Source organism: Zalophus californianus, chromosome 5 (assembly GCF_009762305.2).
Source record: "Zalophus californianus isolate mZalCal1 chromosome 5, mZalCal1.pri.v2, whole genome shotgun sequence".
NCBI classification, from domain to species: Eukaryota; Metazoa; Chordata; class Mammalia; order Carnivora; family Otariidae; genus Zalophus; species Zalophus californianus.
In genome coordinates, this window is record NC_045599.1 from 5,056,427 (window position 1) to 5,071,629 (window position 15,203).

General features: G+C 45.1%; 1 protein-coding gene across 3 annotated transcripts in view; it reads right to left on the reverse strand.

Moving 5' to 3' along the window:
• The window catches only part of RNF130 (ring finger protein 130), a 137,670-nt gene that overhangs the window by 72,869 nt on the left and 49,598 nt on the right, over positions 1-15,203 (reverse strand). For all 3 annotated transcript variants that reach the window (XM_027605270.2, XM_027605271.1, XM_027605269.1), the window contains exon 3: positions 76-326. In XM_027605270.2, coding sequence (XP_027461071.1) covers positions 76-326 — 251 coding nt within the window. The remainder of the gene's footprint in view (positions 1-75; positions 327-15,203) is intronic.

A 15,203-nucleotide genomic window follows, 5' to 3' on the forward strand; every position in this document is an offset into this window, starting at 1 on the left:
CTGTGTATGACCACAATAGACATCTCCGAATTACGGCTGGTAAGCATGGATCATTAGAGAGTGCCAGGAGCTCACCTGGTTCCTGTCGCGTGCATTCGTGTACCTGATCTTCTGAATGAAGTAGAATATGAGCCATGCTGAAGAAATAATCATCAGAACAATAAAGGATATTGACACGAAGACTAGAGAGCCACGGCTGAAGTTCTTTGGCGGCATTCGCGTTCCAACAGCTATTGTCATTTGTACAGAGATGTTTTTCTCCAGATAACTCAAAATATCCTTACCCCTCAATTCTGTAATCATGACAGCAATAATATCTCCAGTGCCTGTAATGTAAAATAAATACAGACGCTCAAGTGACCTTTAAAACTTACAGGAACATCACAAATATGAAAATGCTACTTAGAAAAAAGACTATGATTCCTGCTAATAGCAAGGGTCTGCAGATTCACCTTTCCAAATGGAACACATCTGCAGTTGGGTATGCTGGCACCAAGTAGGAACAAGAATCTGTGTGGAGTGCTTAAGACTCGGACAAAGTGTAGGAGCACTGCAGTGCTAAGAGCCACATTACCTTGTCTTACAACTATATTTATAGAACAGATGATTAAATCAGCCAAATGTGACAACAGACAGTATAAAACATAGGATACAACAACATAATGTGATAAAATCACCGCAGGTCTTTACTGTAAAACCTTTTCCATTAAAACGCTCCTTAGAAAGTCCCAGCTCCTCAGGAAAAGGAGAAGAGCGCTAGTATTTATAGTACAAAAAGCACTAGTATTTATAGTACAAAAATTGGTACTTTTTGCACTACTCTTTCTTAGAAATATCTATGGAGCACCTGTTGTGTGCAGAACTAGTACAAGGAACAGAAAGAAGTACAGGATCTGCAGCTTTATAATATCCCCGACGTGACACACGTCTGCTAATAGAGCTGCCAAAGCTGAACGCCGTGGTGGCCGCAACCTTCGTTAGTAACCGGGGAGACTCCCTCTGGTCTTGTGTCTAGACCTGAGGAGAGGAAGGTTCCTTCCTTGTTTACCCCAGAATCCTTCTGGAAATCAAACCCTCCCTGAGACACGTCCAAGTGTCAACACCATGGACTAGCTGGGCATCAAAACCCTTCCAGCTTCTAGCAGCTGTCCAGATGTCCTGCCGCAGCGACAAGCTAACTGAAGGCAGCGAACTGCCAGGAGGCTAAGATGCTCCTCGACTCATCCACTTGGTCACTTACGTAATTTCCAGGAGGAGTACTACCGTCAGTGCAAGCTACTCTCTCTCCTGCGGAGAGTGAGATTACTCCTTTCCTCCTCCACAAGGGAAGTCAGTCCCCATCTCCTTTCCAGGAAAAAGGGCAGCTGTGCTACGCCACCCGGGCTGCCCGCGGTCGTCCTCCTCAGCTGAGGCTGGTGGCGACGAGCTACCGGGCACACACTATTCCAGCACACTTCAAAGCAAAGACTAAGACTCTGGGGGTCAGAGGAAGGAGAGTAAACATTTCTATTTCAGGAAAGAGAAAATTAGAACTATTTATCCAAATCTGAATAAGGTCTGTACATCACTGTAAACCACCAAAGCCAAACGAACAAACACCCCACAACTTGCCCTTTCAAAGGCTTCCTCAGTGAATACTACTAAGCATTTGGTTTATGTGTTTATCATATTTAACTAAAAGAACTACCCTTGTTATCCCAGGCAGTCAAAAGGCCACAGGCAACTGAAAAGAAATTCAATAATTAAAAGTTTCACGAAGAATTTAACCCAGTGGAACACAGACCTTCCGTGTTACCTTATTCAAAATCGTGCCAGCCACTTTATCAGAGTAGCAGCTTATCAGAATACCGATTAAAAAAAAATCCAAAACACAAAAAGAAAACTGCAAAAGTAAAGCAAGCAACAAAGTTAACATCTAATTTATCTTCCTGAAAGAAGAGTTCTGGTCAGTAAGTTAAAGAAAAATCATCAAATAATGCTAAACCATTCAAATTTTCCATTTAAGAAACCTTAGGTCTGTGCTTTTGGACTGCTCTTCAGCAGGCAACGGTGTGCGGTGTTGCGTACCAGGCACGGCTATAAAGTAACTGAGACGGATCCCACAAGCGACACATGACAATCAGTCTCATTGCTTTATAACCGCACCAGGTACAAAGGGTTTTAGAAGCCAGTTCTGAGGCTTCCTCTTGAAGACTCAAGCTGGGAGAGTAGTAGGGAAAGCTGCACAGGTAGCCGGGGCAACCGATCCATGCAATTTCACACGTTCAAAGAACACTAAGGGAACACCACCTAATTTCAACGGGAAAGCTGTTTGGGAAAAGAAGCATTTAATTATTTCAACCATCCATTCAACGATATTTATTGAGCACATACTATGATCAAGTTTCCCTAAAGTTTCCCTTTTTTTTGTTTTTAAAGATTTTATTTTTAGGTGATCTCTACACCCAATGTGGGGTTCGAACTTACAATCCCGAGATCAAGAGTCACATGCTCTACCGACTGAGCCAGCCAGATGCTCCCCGTCCTAACATTCACTTTTTAAAGACAGAAAATTTACCTGCTGTGAAATAAGAGAAAACAGATATATTGGTCTACCCGGGTTCCTGGCACAGAGCTCCTAAAACCCTTGGCAATTTCCTAAGTGATGAGCATTAGGAGCATCTTTTTTTCTGCTATCTGGTCTTGGATCCTGACACGGAGCTCCTAAATTCTTTGGAACTTCCTGGGTGACAGAAGTCTTTGGTTCTAATGAGATGACTCTCAGTGGGCGATGAGGAGAAGCCTGGAACTTTCAGCTCATGCCCTCCATCCTCTGTGGAGGGGAGAGGAGCTAGAGACTGAGTTAATGACCGATCATGCCTATGTGATGAATTCTCCATAAAAACCCCCAAAGCGTGGGGTTTGGAGAACTTCTGGGTTGATGAACACGTGCAGGGGCTGGGAGGGTGGCAAGCCAGAAGGCCCCTTCCCACATACCTTGCCCCATGCATCTTCAGCTGGCCATTCATCTGTATCTTTTACTATATTCCTTATATTAAACCAGGAAATGTGTTTCCTTGAGTTCTATGAGCCATTCTAACAAAGTCTTGAACACCATGAGGGGGTTGTGGGAACCCTGATTTATAGCCGGCTGGTCAGAAGTACTGGGACTTTTGGTTGGCTTTGAAGTGGGGCGAGGAGGGGGCAGCCTTGTGGGACTGCTCCATTAACCCGTGGGATCTGATGCGAACTCCAGGCAGACAGGGTCAGAATCCAGCTGAATTCTAGGACACCCAGCTGGTATGGCTGAGAACTGCTTCATATAGGGGAAAGCCCCACACACTGTCACAGAAGCATTCTGCGTGAATAACACAGGAGACACACACAAGAGGGTTTTTTTCCTTTATACCTGTTCTTGATTATGTGAAAACTTCATTTATCCTCAAAGAGCAAAGGAGAATCCAACTACAATTAAAAAAAAAAAAGGCTAAACAAAGTAATGGATAAGTAAAAGGTTATACCTATTAAAAAAAAAAAGACCAAAGGAGAATCTTTTTTTTTTTTTTTCCCCTTTTAAAGTAGGCTCCACGCCCAGCACGGAGCCCAATGTGGGGCTTGAACTCACAACCCTGAGATCATAACCTGAGCTGAGACCAAGAGTTGGACGCTTAATGGACTGAGCCAGCTAGGTGTCCTGAGCAAAGAAGAATCTTAAAGGGGCTGGAGAGAGGAGCCCAAGCAGGTAGTCTCATCAGGCTAGTAGAGAGGAGGAGATTGTTAGCAGGACAGGGAAGGAGGCTAAGACACTGCTCCTCAAGCAAAGTGAAGAAGAACACTAGTCAAGCCACTAGGTTCTTAAACCTGTCAATCACTTAGAGAATCTGAGGACAGGCGATCCCTCCTACAAGAAAAGCCCCCATTCTGCTAATTTCTGGAGAGGTTCACGGATCTCCTCACTCCCAACCCCTAAAGCTGATCTGGGCTCAAAGACCCTGATTGAACGATGCCTCTGCGCTGGACTTTTAAAGATCTGAGAAGCCCTGGCCCAGCTTCCAGGTGGGTAGTAAAGGCCAGAGAAGGTGTAAGCTTCAGGATAAAAGTCGGGTTAGGTCAAGTAGTGACTGATAAGAGTTAAAGACTTATTAGACTATAATGATGTAAACACTCAAGGAGAGATGACAAATATTTGGCACATGCACCACCACTTACCCTAATCCTAAGCCCTTGGCCAACACTGCTAATAAACCACTGATACGGCCTCAGAATCCCATGCATTTCAACATGCCCAGCAGCCAGGATTAATTTATCAGAGATGACAAATCAGTAAAAATCAGTGCGATCCCTGCTTTCACCTATTTTCTTAAAACCTTCTCCACTTCTGTTCTTTAATGTGAATCTATGTTTCCACTGCTTGAGTTTGGCTACTTTATTAAAACAATTCTATTCTCTCTCCCCCACCCCTGCCTTAAAAAAAAAAAATTCCTTCTCCCTTGGAGAATTTTCAAACCCCAGGATAGTTTCAAATCATGACATTTCCTCCTTTAATACTTCAGCACTCTCCCTAAGAACAAGGACACGATTCGTTTATCACCTTCAAGAAACTGAACTCTGATACAGAACGGTTCTGACTGAATTCTGGAACTCCCCCTCACTCATTCATTCCTCCCCACCGCACGCACCTGCTGACCAACACAGCCCTCCTGGCTTTCACAGGGATTTGTGCTCCAGATGCCGGAGTCTTGCTGGCTTCCAGCATGGAACAGGTGGGCGAACCCCAGGGAGCTTCTGTAAGTCTCTCATCAAGCTGCACAGATCAGGGGCGCCCGCCATGCCTGTGCCTCAGGGAGTCAGCTCGCAAATGGCCTGAGGCCCTCTCCTCACTGTCCCTTCCACGGACCTGGGTCCTTCTCAGATGTTTATCTGTAACACTCGCGCTTCCTCAAACCCAGTCCTCATTCTTCTCTGCTTTGACACCCTTTAAAAGAACTCAAGGGGGAGGAAAAAAAAAGATATGCTACGTTCTTTTAGGAAATGAATACAGCTTTAGTTCTATAGATCTACAGATGCAGATGACAGGTTATATCAATTACAGACATCCTGCTGAGATCTGCCAGTGTTTTTCTAAAGCCCGATTTATCACGTCACTCTGTCCAAACCCTCTGATATTTCCTGCAACACGGATGGACCCAGAGGGTATTACGCTAAGTGAAAAAAGTCAGACTGAGAAAGACAAATGCCGTATGATTTCACTCATATGTGGAACCTAAAAAATAAAACAAATGAGCAACCAACAAAAACCAGACTCTTAAATAGAGGGGATGGGGGATGGGCGAGGCAGGTGAAAGGGATTGAGAGGTACAAGCTCGCGGTGGTGAGACGAGTCACAGAGATGAGAAGTGCAGTGCAGGGGATACAGCTGGGAGTGTCATATGGACTCTGGGCGGGGACAGATGACGACCACCCTTGTGGTGAGCACCGAGCTGTGTACAGAATCGCCGGACCCCTATGTCGTACACCCAAAACTCAGATCACACTGTGTGTCAACCATACTTCAACAAAAAAAAAAAAAAAGAAAAAGCCTTTATCCCTTATGTCAACTAAATAAAGTTCAAACTCCTTAACCTGACATTCAAAGCATTTTGGGAGCCAAATGGACCTAACGGTGTGTGACAGCAGACACTCCAGTACCCAAATGATGCTGCTGGTAACGGTGACTGAAACGGTGGCTTACACAGTCCAAGCAGAATGGAGGCATCACGCCCGGAGGAGGAGAACTGGAAGAAAATGGAGCGAGGGCTCAAGGACCAGGAAGCTTCAGCAAAACCAAAGGTCAGGAGGAGAGGAGAGGAGAGAAAGGGAACAAGCAACAGTCAGAGAACAGGACACCAGACTCGAGACCAGAGATGTACCAATCCTGGGAGACACTGAGGATGGGTTTTAGGCCAGGTGTGCACTTTCCCCGTGGACGCGGAGGCTCGCAGGGACGACGGTGTGGGTAAGCCAGCCAGGAGTCAAGGCCTCTGAGGAGCGTGGGGAAGCGAGTGCGTGGAGCACAAGAGTGAAGGGTCAAGTTCCATCGCTGAATCAAGAAAACACCGGCACCACGACATCTGGGTGGTGCCCACGGTTGCACAACGCTGATTAGCTTGAACCTGGCTCTCTGGCCATGAGGCTGACATTCAGGAGCTCAACGGTGAGCCACCGAGGGACTCCAAAGTCACTCGATTAACTCCAGACGACACTCCACCCTCGTGGAGTAGACCCTCCAAACCAAGGTCTACTAAACCCTCGTTCCTTCAGTCTCAGACCAAGTAGAGCAGAGGGGCTCAATACCCAGTGCTCCAACGTCAGTTTCTGTTCTCATACCATCTCCTGAGTGTAGGCACTCATCATATCTGTTTTTTCCACGTCAAAAAAGAAAAGACAGCAGGAGCAAAGACCCACACAAAAGAGAAAGCCACTTTCTTCAAAAATCTAGAGGCAGAAACGAAGGGAGGGGGTTAAGTGGGGAGACAATCACCAGTCAGCAGAGGTCAGAGAATCTTTTAGTTAAGAGAGTTCTTAGGGGTCATCTTCACACAATACAAATAACTTCCTGACTGGCTGAGGTAGCTAGCTCTATCCACAGGCCGTTTTAAGTATTAGAGAGGTCTTCCTTATAATTAAAATCTTAATTCCTAAATGCCCATTCATGGCTCTTGGTTCTCTTCACCCGAGAAGCACCACCAAGCAAATAAACTGTATTTCACGTATCAATGGTGTAAAATACCATCAGCTGTCAGGTGCATCATTACTGTTTTACATCAAGAAGGAAAAATCCTGCCAATAAACCGTAGATGCCACCAAATACAACAAACACCCCACCCTCAAGCTGAACATTCCAGAATGGAGGGAAATTCCTCTCCCATGCAGCAGTCCCTCATTCGGATAGCCCAAGACCTCTTCTCTGTGACTCCACCTCGGGCTTTTCTCCACACTAACTCCTCCTAGAGCCCCAGATTATTCATTTACAAACATTTTTCCAAGACTCTAACACAGAAAAGCTGGAAGTATGTATAAAAACCTCTTTTCCCCCAAACCATTCAAGAGGAAGTTACTGGCACGACATGTCATCCCCTCCAAACATTCAGTGTGTCTTCTACAAACAAAAACCATTTATAAACAGAGCACAACCACTCAAACTGGGAAGTGCGCGCTGATGCATTACTGCTGCCTAATCTCAGAGTCCATTCAAGCGTCCCCAGTTTCCCAACAACGTCCTAGAGCAGATTGGGATCAGAGCCGCATGCACTGCTTTCAGCCGTCACATCTCGTGGCTCTCTGTCAGTCTGGAACAGTCTCTCAGACAGCCCCTGATGTGTCCAACCTCGACACTTGGGAAGATGACATACAGCCCCTCCGTCTGGACGGATCCGGTGTCTTTGCGGGGCTAGACTCAGGTCACGCACTCCTGGCAGCAACACCAGAAGTGAGGCTGTGCTCTCTTCGGAGTGCGCTAGCAGGTGGTGTACAGAGAGGACACAGCCCGATTCAGCGCAAGTTCACCCCGATCGAGTGGTTTGCCAAAGGGAAGCTCTCCAGGCATTTTCACTGCGAAGTCACTCTTTCCCCTCTTTGTAATTCCTAAGTATTCTGTGTGGAGGTACTTTGAGACTCCGTAAATACTCCACTCCTCATCAAGATTTCAATACACTTTTACTTTTTTATTGTTATGTTAATCACCATACATTACATCATTAGTTTTTGATGTAATGTTCCATGATTCATTGTGCATAACACCCAGTGCTCCACGCAGAACGTGCCCTCTTTAATACCCACCACCAGGCTAACCCATCCCCCCACCCCCCAATACACCTTTACTTTTTAGATTAGTATGAACTCGGGGCACCTGGGTGGCTCAGTGAGTTGAGCGTCTGCCTTCAGCTCAGGTCATGATCCCAGGGCCCTGAATCAGGCTCTCTGCTTCTCCCTCTCCCTTTGCCCCTCCCCTCTGCTCATGTGCTCGCTCTTTCTCTCTCTCTCTCTTAAATAAAATATTATCTAAAAAAAAGATTCATATGAACGCATGTTCCTATATTATTTAATGGGCTAATAAAATCATTACTATCATTATTCATTTTCATGCTCAAATTCCAAATGGTAAAACACTGTTCACAGATCTTTTCCATCTGTTCACTTGTTTTTCAATGTCTTTATTAAAATAAAATGTGGGGGCGCCTGGGTGGCTCATTAAGCATCTGCCTTCGGCTCAGGTCGTGATCCCAGGGTCCTGGGATCGAGCCCCGCATCGGGCTCCCTGCTCGGCGGGAAGCCTGCTTCTCCCTCTCCCACTCCCCCTGCTTGTGTTCCCTCTCTCCCTGTCAATAAAATCTAAAAAAAATAAAAATAAAAATAAGTAAGTAAAATGCTAAAAATGAATACAACACATCCATTATCAAGAGCAGTATGAGGCTAACCTCTTCTTATATCTGAATATTACGTTCCCACGGATACTGTCCAAGCTTTCAGTATACTTTCTGGGAGCCATGGCACACGTTAGGGAATGTAGGGATTACAGGGTAGGAGGTTCCCAGGGGTCCTCTGCTGGACCTGTTACTTAACCCCAGTCTCCGCAAACTCTTGTTACTAATTTTTTGAACCTATTTGCAGGTTAACTTAATGAATACCTTCTTTTTGTTGTTTCGTGTGTTCCAAGATCCACCTAGTTTCATTTTTTTTTTAAAGATTTTATTTAGTTATTTGAGAGAGAGAATGAGAGACAGAGAGCACGAGAGGGAAGAGGGTCAGAGGGAGAAGCAGACTCCCCGCTGAGCAGGGAGCCCGATATGAGACTCGATCCCGGGACTCCAGGATCATGACCTGAGCTGAAGGCAGACGCTTAACCAACTGAGTCACCCAGGCACCCTCATGTCATTTTCAAGTTAAGATACTTACATTTTCTTATAAAAAAATTTTTTTTTGGTTACATAAATCAACCCATTTATTATAGGCTAGCAATGTTTCAAATGGTGAAGCTTCTACTGGTCTTTCCACTTCTTCAGTCTTCTGATGGCCGACTTTCTGTGAAAGTAGAAGTGGTGCTGTAGGTCCAGGCGCCACCAGCGACGGTTTTCATGCAGGAGCCACAGTGCCAGATCCCATAGCTCTTCTTTTCATCTTGGTTTTGCCACAGAAGGAGCAAGTGTCATGATTTAAACAAATCATCACCATTTTCCTGAGGGAGGCACCATAACGGGTCCTGTATTTACCCATGATTCCGACCTTCTTGGTGTATTTAGCCATGTTGCCGCCAACTAGGTCTGAGCCCAGAGAGGAAGACTTTTCTTACAAATTCTTGATAGAAGCATTTTAAATGGGAGGCGAGAGAAAGCTTAAGTACTGAGTGAGGCATTCCACCCAGAGAAGATATGCACCAAGTACCACCACTCTAAAAGTCTGCAGACCTGTTATTTAAGAATCTATAAGTTTGAGAGAGCTCAGTGAACTCAACAAGAAAATGGATGGTGGGTGGTGGGAGCCAGGTTTCTCACAGTTGGAGTGGGAGTTTACAGGCAAGTGCAGAGGAGGCTAGAATGATCCATGTGGTCATGGATTAGAGCTGGAGACATGGGTATGGACTCATTCTTAGCTCAATACAGATATGGAAGGTTACGTACAGAAGTATTTATGGATACGTGTACATACAAGGGTTGGTATACATACGCATATTCCCTTGCTCTGTCAGCTGAGAGGGCCCAGACGCAACAAAACCACAACAGAAACGAGCACATTTAATGCCTGGAGCTTGGTTTCTAATGCCCTTCTCTGATCAATGGAAACCAGGGTCCCTGGGAGAAAACAGCCGATTCTCGCGCTGGGACAGGAAGTCAGACAAGATAAGCCTAGAGCACCTCAGAGCACCAGAAAGGAAGAAAGTGCTCAAAAACAAAACAGATAAAAAAACCCAATACCAATGGTAATGAGGGCATGTCTAAGGACCCGGAGCCAAGTGAAAGTGCTCCCAAGGGCCAAAGATGGAATAGTGTCAGCAACAGAAATAAGCAAAATAGCACTGTATTCTATCACAAAGTATAAAATAACTACCTACAAGTCCATACTGATATAAATAAATGACTGAATAAATTAAGAAATGGAGAAGAAACAAATCATTCATGCAGAGTAACTCCAAGTAAGTAATACTCCCTACTCCTTACGTGTGCGCTGTGCACAGTGGCCTCCTTCTAGAGAGTACCGCATGGACGAGAGAAACAAGGAGCTTCACGGTGGAGAAGCCCGACAAACAGCCAGGTGACAGTGACCATTCATGTTGACAGTGTGGACCCTGTGATCTTCCTCTCAATGCCCCATATCCTCAGTCTAATCACGAGAAAGACATCAAATCCCAGTTGAAGGACATGCTACACAATACCTGACCAGGAGTCCTCAAAACTGTCAAAAAACAAGGGAAGTCTACGAAACTGTCACAGCCAGAGATAAAGGAGACACAGGGCCCCCCCGTCCTGGGCTGGATCCTGGCACAGAGAACGGACATTATGTAAAAACGAAGGAAATCTGAATAAAGCACGGATGTTGGTTAATGAGAGTGTACCTGTGTTGACTGGGTCACTAGTTATCACACAGGTACCAAACTAACGTAAGAGGTTAACAGGGGAACCTGGGGGCATTCTTTGTACCATCTTTGCAATTGTTCTGTAACGCCATTTTAAAAAAATACAATAAAAAACAGACATTATATGAAAGAGAACATCTTTCACCAGGAAGAACAGAGGCTGGAAAACAAAGTAACAACACTTTTTAAAGTGCGGAAAGCGCCATCAGCTCAGAACTCTGTGTCTACATCCCTAAAAAGCGATGGCAGAAAAAAGACGTTTTCAGACAGGTGAGTGATGCAAGAACTCATGCTCAGCAGATCTGCACTGGGAGAAAAGATGAAAAAGTCAGCCTGGGTGGGGGGGAAAGGACAGCAGGTCTAGGGTGGAACTAGCAGGAGTTACATAAGCCTGTCCCCTTCCCTTCATCATTCAGCCATTCCCATGCCCACCCCCCACCAACAAGGGACCCTCTGCATTCCTGCCCCAAAGGCACCACAGACCTGGAAGGTGACACTGGGTCTCAGTGGGGCAGAAAAGGCCTCTCGGGCAGAGCCTGTCCTCAGACTCTGGCGACGGGTTATACATGGCTGTGCACATGGACAGCTGTCACTGGGCTCTGCAGGCATGGGACTGGGGGCCCAGCTCTCATCCTATGCGGAGGACAGTCCCGCAGGATGGAGCATTCTCCTGCCTCCCCGGGGCCCCCGGCTCTGACAAACCTCAAGTGCGGAGAGCTGTGAGGCCTCCCCACCAGGCCTCCCCGTCGGCCCTGGAACAGCTACCAAGCAAACCGCGTCTTCTGTCCTGTCAACTATGAACCTGCTTTCGAAGCCAGTGTTCTAAACCTCTGCTGATCCTTTACGTTACTCTGGCTTCTTCCTCCCTTCTGCTGCTGGTGAGGGAAAGATAAGCACAAGGAAGATAAAACGGCAAACCAAGTGGGGAGTTGAAGCAGCCCACTCAGGAGACAGAGCGTGCAAGGTCAGAGTGAGACAGGAAGGCTAGTGGACAGACTGTCTCAAGTCTCTGGCAGATGGATGGGCTCCTCACTTCCACTTCAATTAGGATTCAGAGACACAAAGGAAAACGTCAGAGCTTCTGGGAAGGTTTCTGAACAGAACCATCAGCAGATATTCTTTATAAGCAATTTTTATTTTTAAGAAGCTATGGCCTAAGTGTTTCCATTTTATTTTTTGGTTTTAACTCCAGTAAACATACAGTGTTTATTAGTTTCAGGTGTGCAAAACAGTGATTCAAGAATTCCACACAACACCCAGTGCTCACCATAAGCACCCTCTTTAATTCCCGTCACCTGTTTCCCCACTCCCTCCTCTCTGGTGGTCATCACCTTGTTCTCTACAGTTAATAGTCTGTGTCTTGGTTTGTCTTCCCCCCACCCACCCTTGCTCGTTTGTTTCTTAAATTCCACATGGTATTTGTCTTTCTCTGACTCACTTCCCTTAGCAGTATACTCTCTAGTTTCATCCATGTTATTGATAATGGCAAGATTTCATTCTTTTTGAGAGCTGAGTAATATTCCATTATACACCCCCTCCCCACTATTCTTTATCCATTCACCAGTCAGTGGACACTTGGGCTGCTTCCCTATCTTGGCTGCTATAAACATAGGGGTGCATGTATCTCTTTGAGTTAGTGTTCTTGTATTCTTTGGGTAAATACCCAGTAATGTGATTGCTGGATCATAAGGTAGCTCTATTTTTAACTTTTTGAGGAACCTCCACACTGTTTTCCAGAGTGGCTGCACCAGTTTGCATTCCCACCAACAGTGCAAGAGGGTTCTGCTTTCTCCACATCCTCACCAACACCTGTTGTTTCTTGTGTTTCTGACTTTAGCTATTCTGACAGGTGTGAGGTGATATTGTGGTTTTGATTTGCATTTCCCTGGTGATGAGTGATGTTGAGCATCTTTTCATGTGTCTGTTGGCCATCTGGATGTCTTCTTTAGAGAAATGGCTGTTCATGTCTTCTGCCCATTTTTTAATTGGATTGTTTTTCAGGTGTTGAGTTTGGTAAGTTCTTTATATATTTTGGATACTAGTTCTTTATCAGATACGTGATTTACAAGTATCTTCTCCCATTCTGTAGGTTGCCTTTTAGTTTTGTTGGTTGTTTCCTTCTCTGTGCAGAAGATTTTTACTTTGATGAAGTCCCAATAGTTTACTTTTGTTTTTGCTTCCCTTGCCTCAGGAGAAGTATCTAGAAAAAAGTTGCTACAGCCAATGTCAAAAAGAGGTTACTGCCTGTATCTTCTTCTAGGATTTTTATGGTTGTAGGTATTACATTTAGGTCTTTTTTATCTATTTTGAATTTATTTTTGTGTGTGGTATAGGAAAGTGGTCCGCTTTCTTTCTTCTGCATGTTGCTGTCCAGTTTTCCCAATGCTCTTTGTTGAAAAGACTGTCTTTTTCCCATTGGATATTCTTCTCTGCTTTGTCAAAGATTAATTGACCATGTAGTTGTGGGTTTATTTCTGAGCTTTCTACTCTGTTCCATTAAGTGTTTCAGTTTTAGATTTCTTTTTGATAATTCCACATTTTCTAAAAAGTGTATGGATCACATGGAAGATAATAGGAGAAATATTTGCAAATCAGGCAAAGAGATGCATACAATTTAAACTCTTATTTCCTGCCACAGCAGTACATTTAAACTGTAGACTCCATCTTTTCTGAGGTAATTAAATCCATATTCAATTAGAACAAAAAAACTTTAAACAGTAAAACAACAGTGTGACTCTTATTTGTTTTCTTGATGGGTTTTTTAGGATAAAGATACTAGATTGACACTAAGTGGCCCAAATTACTGATATTTAAAGATATTCTGCAACATGTTTACGACTTTACTTGCTTTCATAAAGTGATTTTTTTATTCACAAAGTGAATTTTCTATCTTGTACAAAGTGATGTTTATCTATTTATTGCTTGATAATATAAAGCTACAGAGGTTTTCTTTTTCTTTAAGAGAATATGATGGAAAAAAGAAGGTAAAGGCCATTCAAGTAATTCTGTTCAAGCAGCCAAAGGAACAGTAAGAAGCCCCTGATACTGCGGATTGATACCAAGACTGAAAAGCAACATTATTAACTGGTTGCATCTTTATCTAAATTACATTTTCCTACTAACAATGGAAAGAATGTCCACAGATAAAACTGTAAGAGATTTCCAACTTGAGAACGGTTTGACACAATCTAAGACTGATAAACAGTAACAGAAAGCCCATATAAATTTTTAAAATCCAAGAAAATAAATCCTTAACTTTCAGAGAAATGCACATTATTTTAAACTATCCAAGAGCCTGTAACTTCCCTTTTATACTACCACACATCCGCTAACTACATTACAAAGAACTCCTCCTGCTAACTAGAGGTAAGGGAGAAAACCACAAATTGAGCTGACTTTCCTGTTAGTGATGTCACGGACACCGCACTGGGAGAGACGTCCTTCAGGCATCAGATGAAGGGCATTCAATAGGACAAACATAGGCAAGCTCTTGGGACATCCTTCACAGAGCAAGAACACAAAATACTTACACTTAACTACGTGTAATTTTTCGGTCAGTTATGAATTCTGTGCTTAAGTGGCAGGAAAGCTCAATAGAACTAAGTATCTTCACAAAATCATTTCAGTGCGGTACACACTTGTTTTGCTCAAGGCATTCTGCTGGCCATGGCACAGAACAGAAAAACACATGCTTCCACATACAGAAACCTGTAGCCCTTTTTCCCTCTGCCCGTCAAGTATGCAAGTAACAGCCTAACAGGAGAAGGGCAATACCGTCCAGGAGGGGCAACAAGGCACTCCGGAGACCGCGAGACCCAGGACTGTAACACACTGAGGGTGTATCCAGGCCTTAGGGGTTTTTTTTTTTTGGACTCTTCCCAATTCATATTAGTTCACATGGCAATGCACAGCACAGAGAGGTGCTAATCTAAGGTTTCTCGACTAAAATGAAGGGTGGGCAGAACTGACAGGACAGCAGAGGAGGGCTGAGACACGGATCTTTGGGTCCACTCCTTGAGATTATGAGTTATAGGTTGCGGGGGGGGGGATATCCAGTGACTGAGGCGAGCGTCCCTGAGCCTCACGTGGACAGACGACAGGGACAGAGGGGCATCTGGGGAGGGAGAGGGCAGGAGCAGCACAGGAATGAGGCAGGACAGCAAGCGCTTGGGGCAGGATTCTCTCTGGAGTACAAGCAGAGAGCAACGGCAGGTCGAGGATTGCTCTGCTGAAAAGACGGGGGCTGGAGAGGCTTGAGATGATGTGGGTGCTGAACCGGTGCTGTCTAAGCTCACCCCATTCCCCAGAGGCTATCAGGCCTCCATCTAGTGTCACTTGGCTGGCCCGAAACAGGATCTTCTTATAACCAGCATCTCCCTGACCATGAATGCGGACACCACTGGACTTCAGCCAGGGGGCCAGCATCCCAGGCCCTTCCTGCTTTCAGGCTTTTCACCTGGCGGGCGGCGGAGGGAGCCCACACTGTGTGGGGCTTGCTTGGCCACCCAATGCTTCCTGCTGGGTTTGCCGAGCCCACACTCGGAGGCAGAGAAGCCAGGAACAACTTTCTAGCTGCTTACCAGCAGCAGCCGTTGTGGAGCACAGCTGCTCAGCT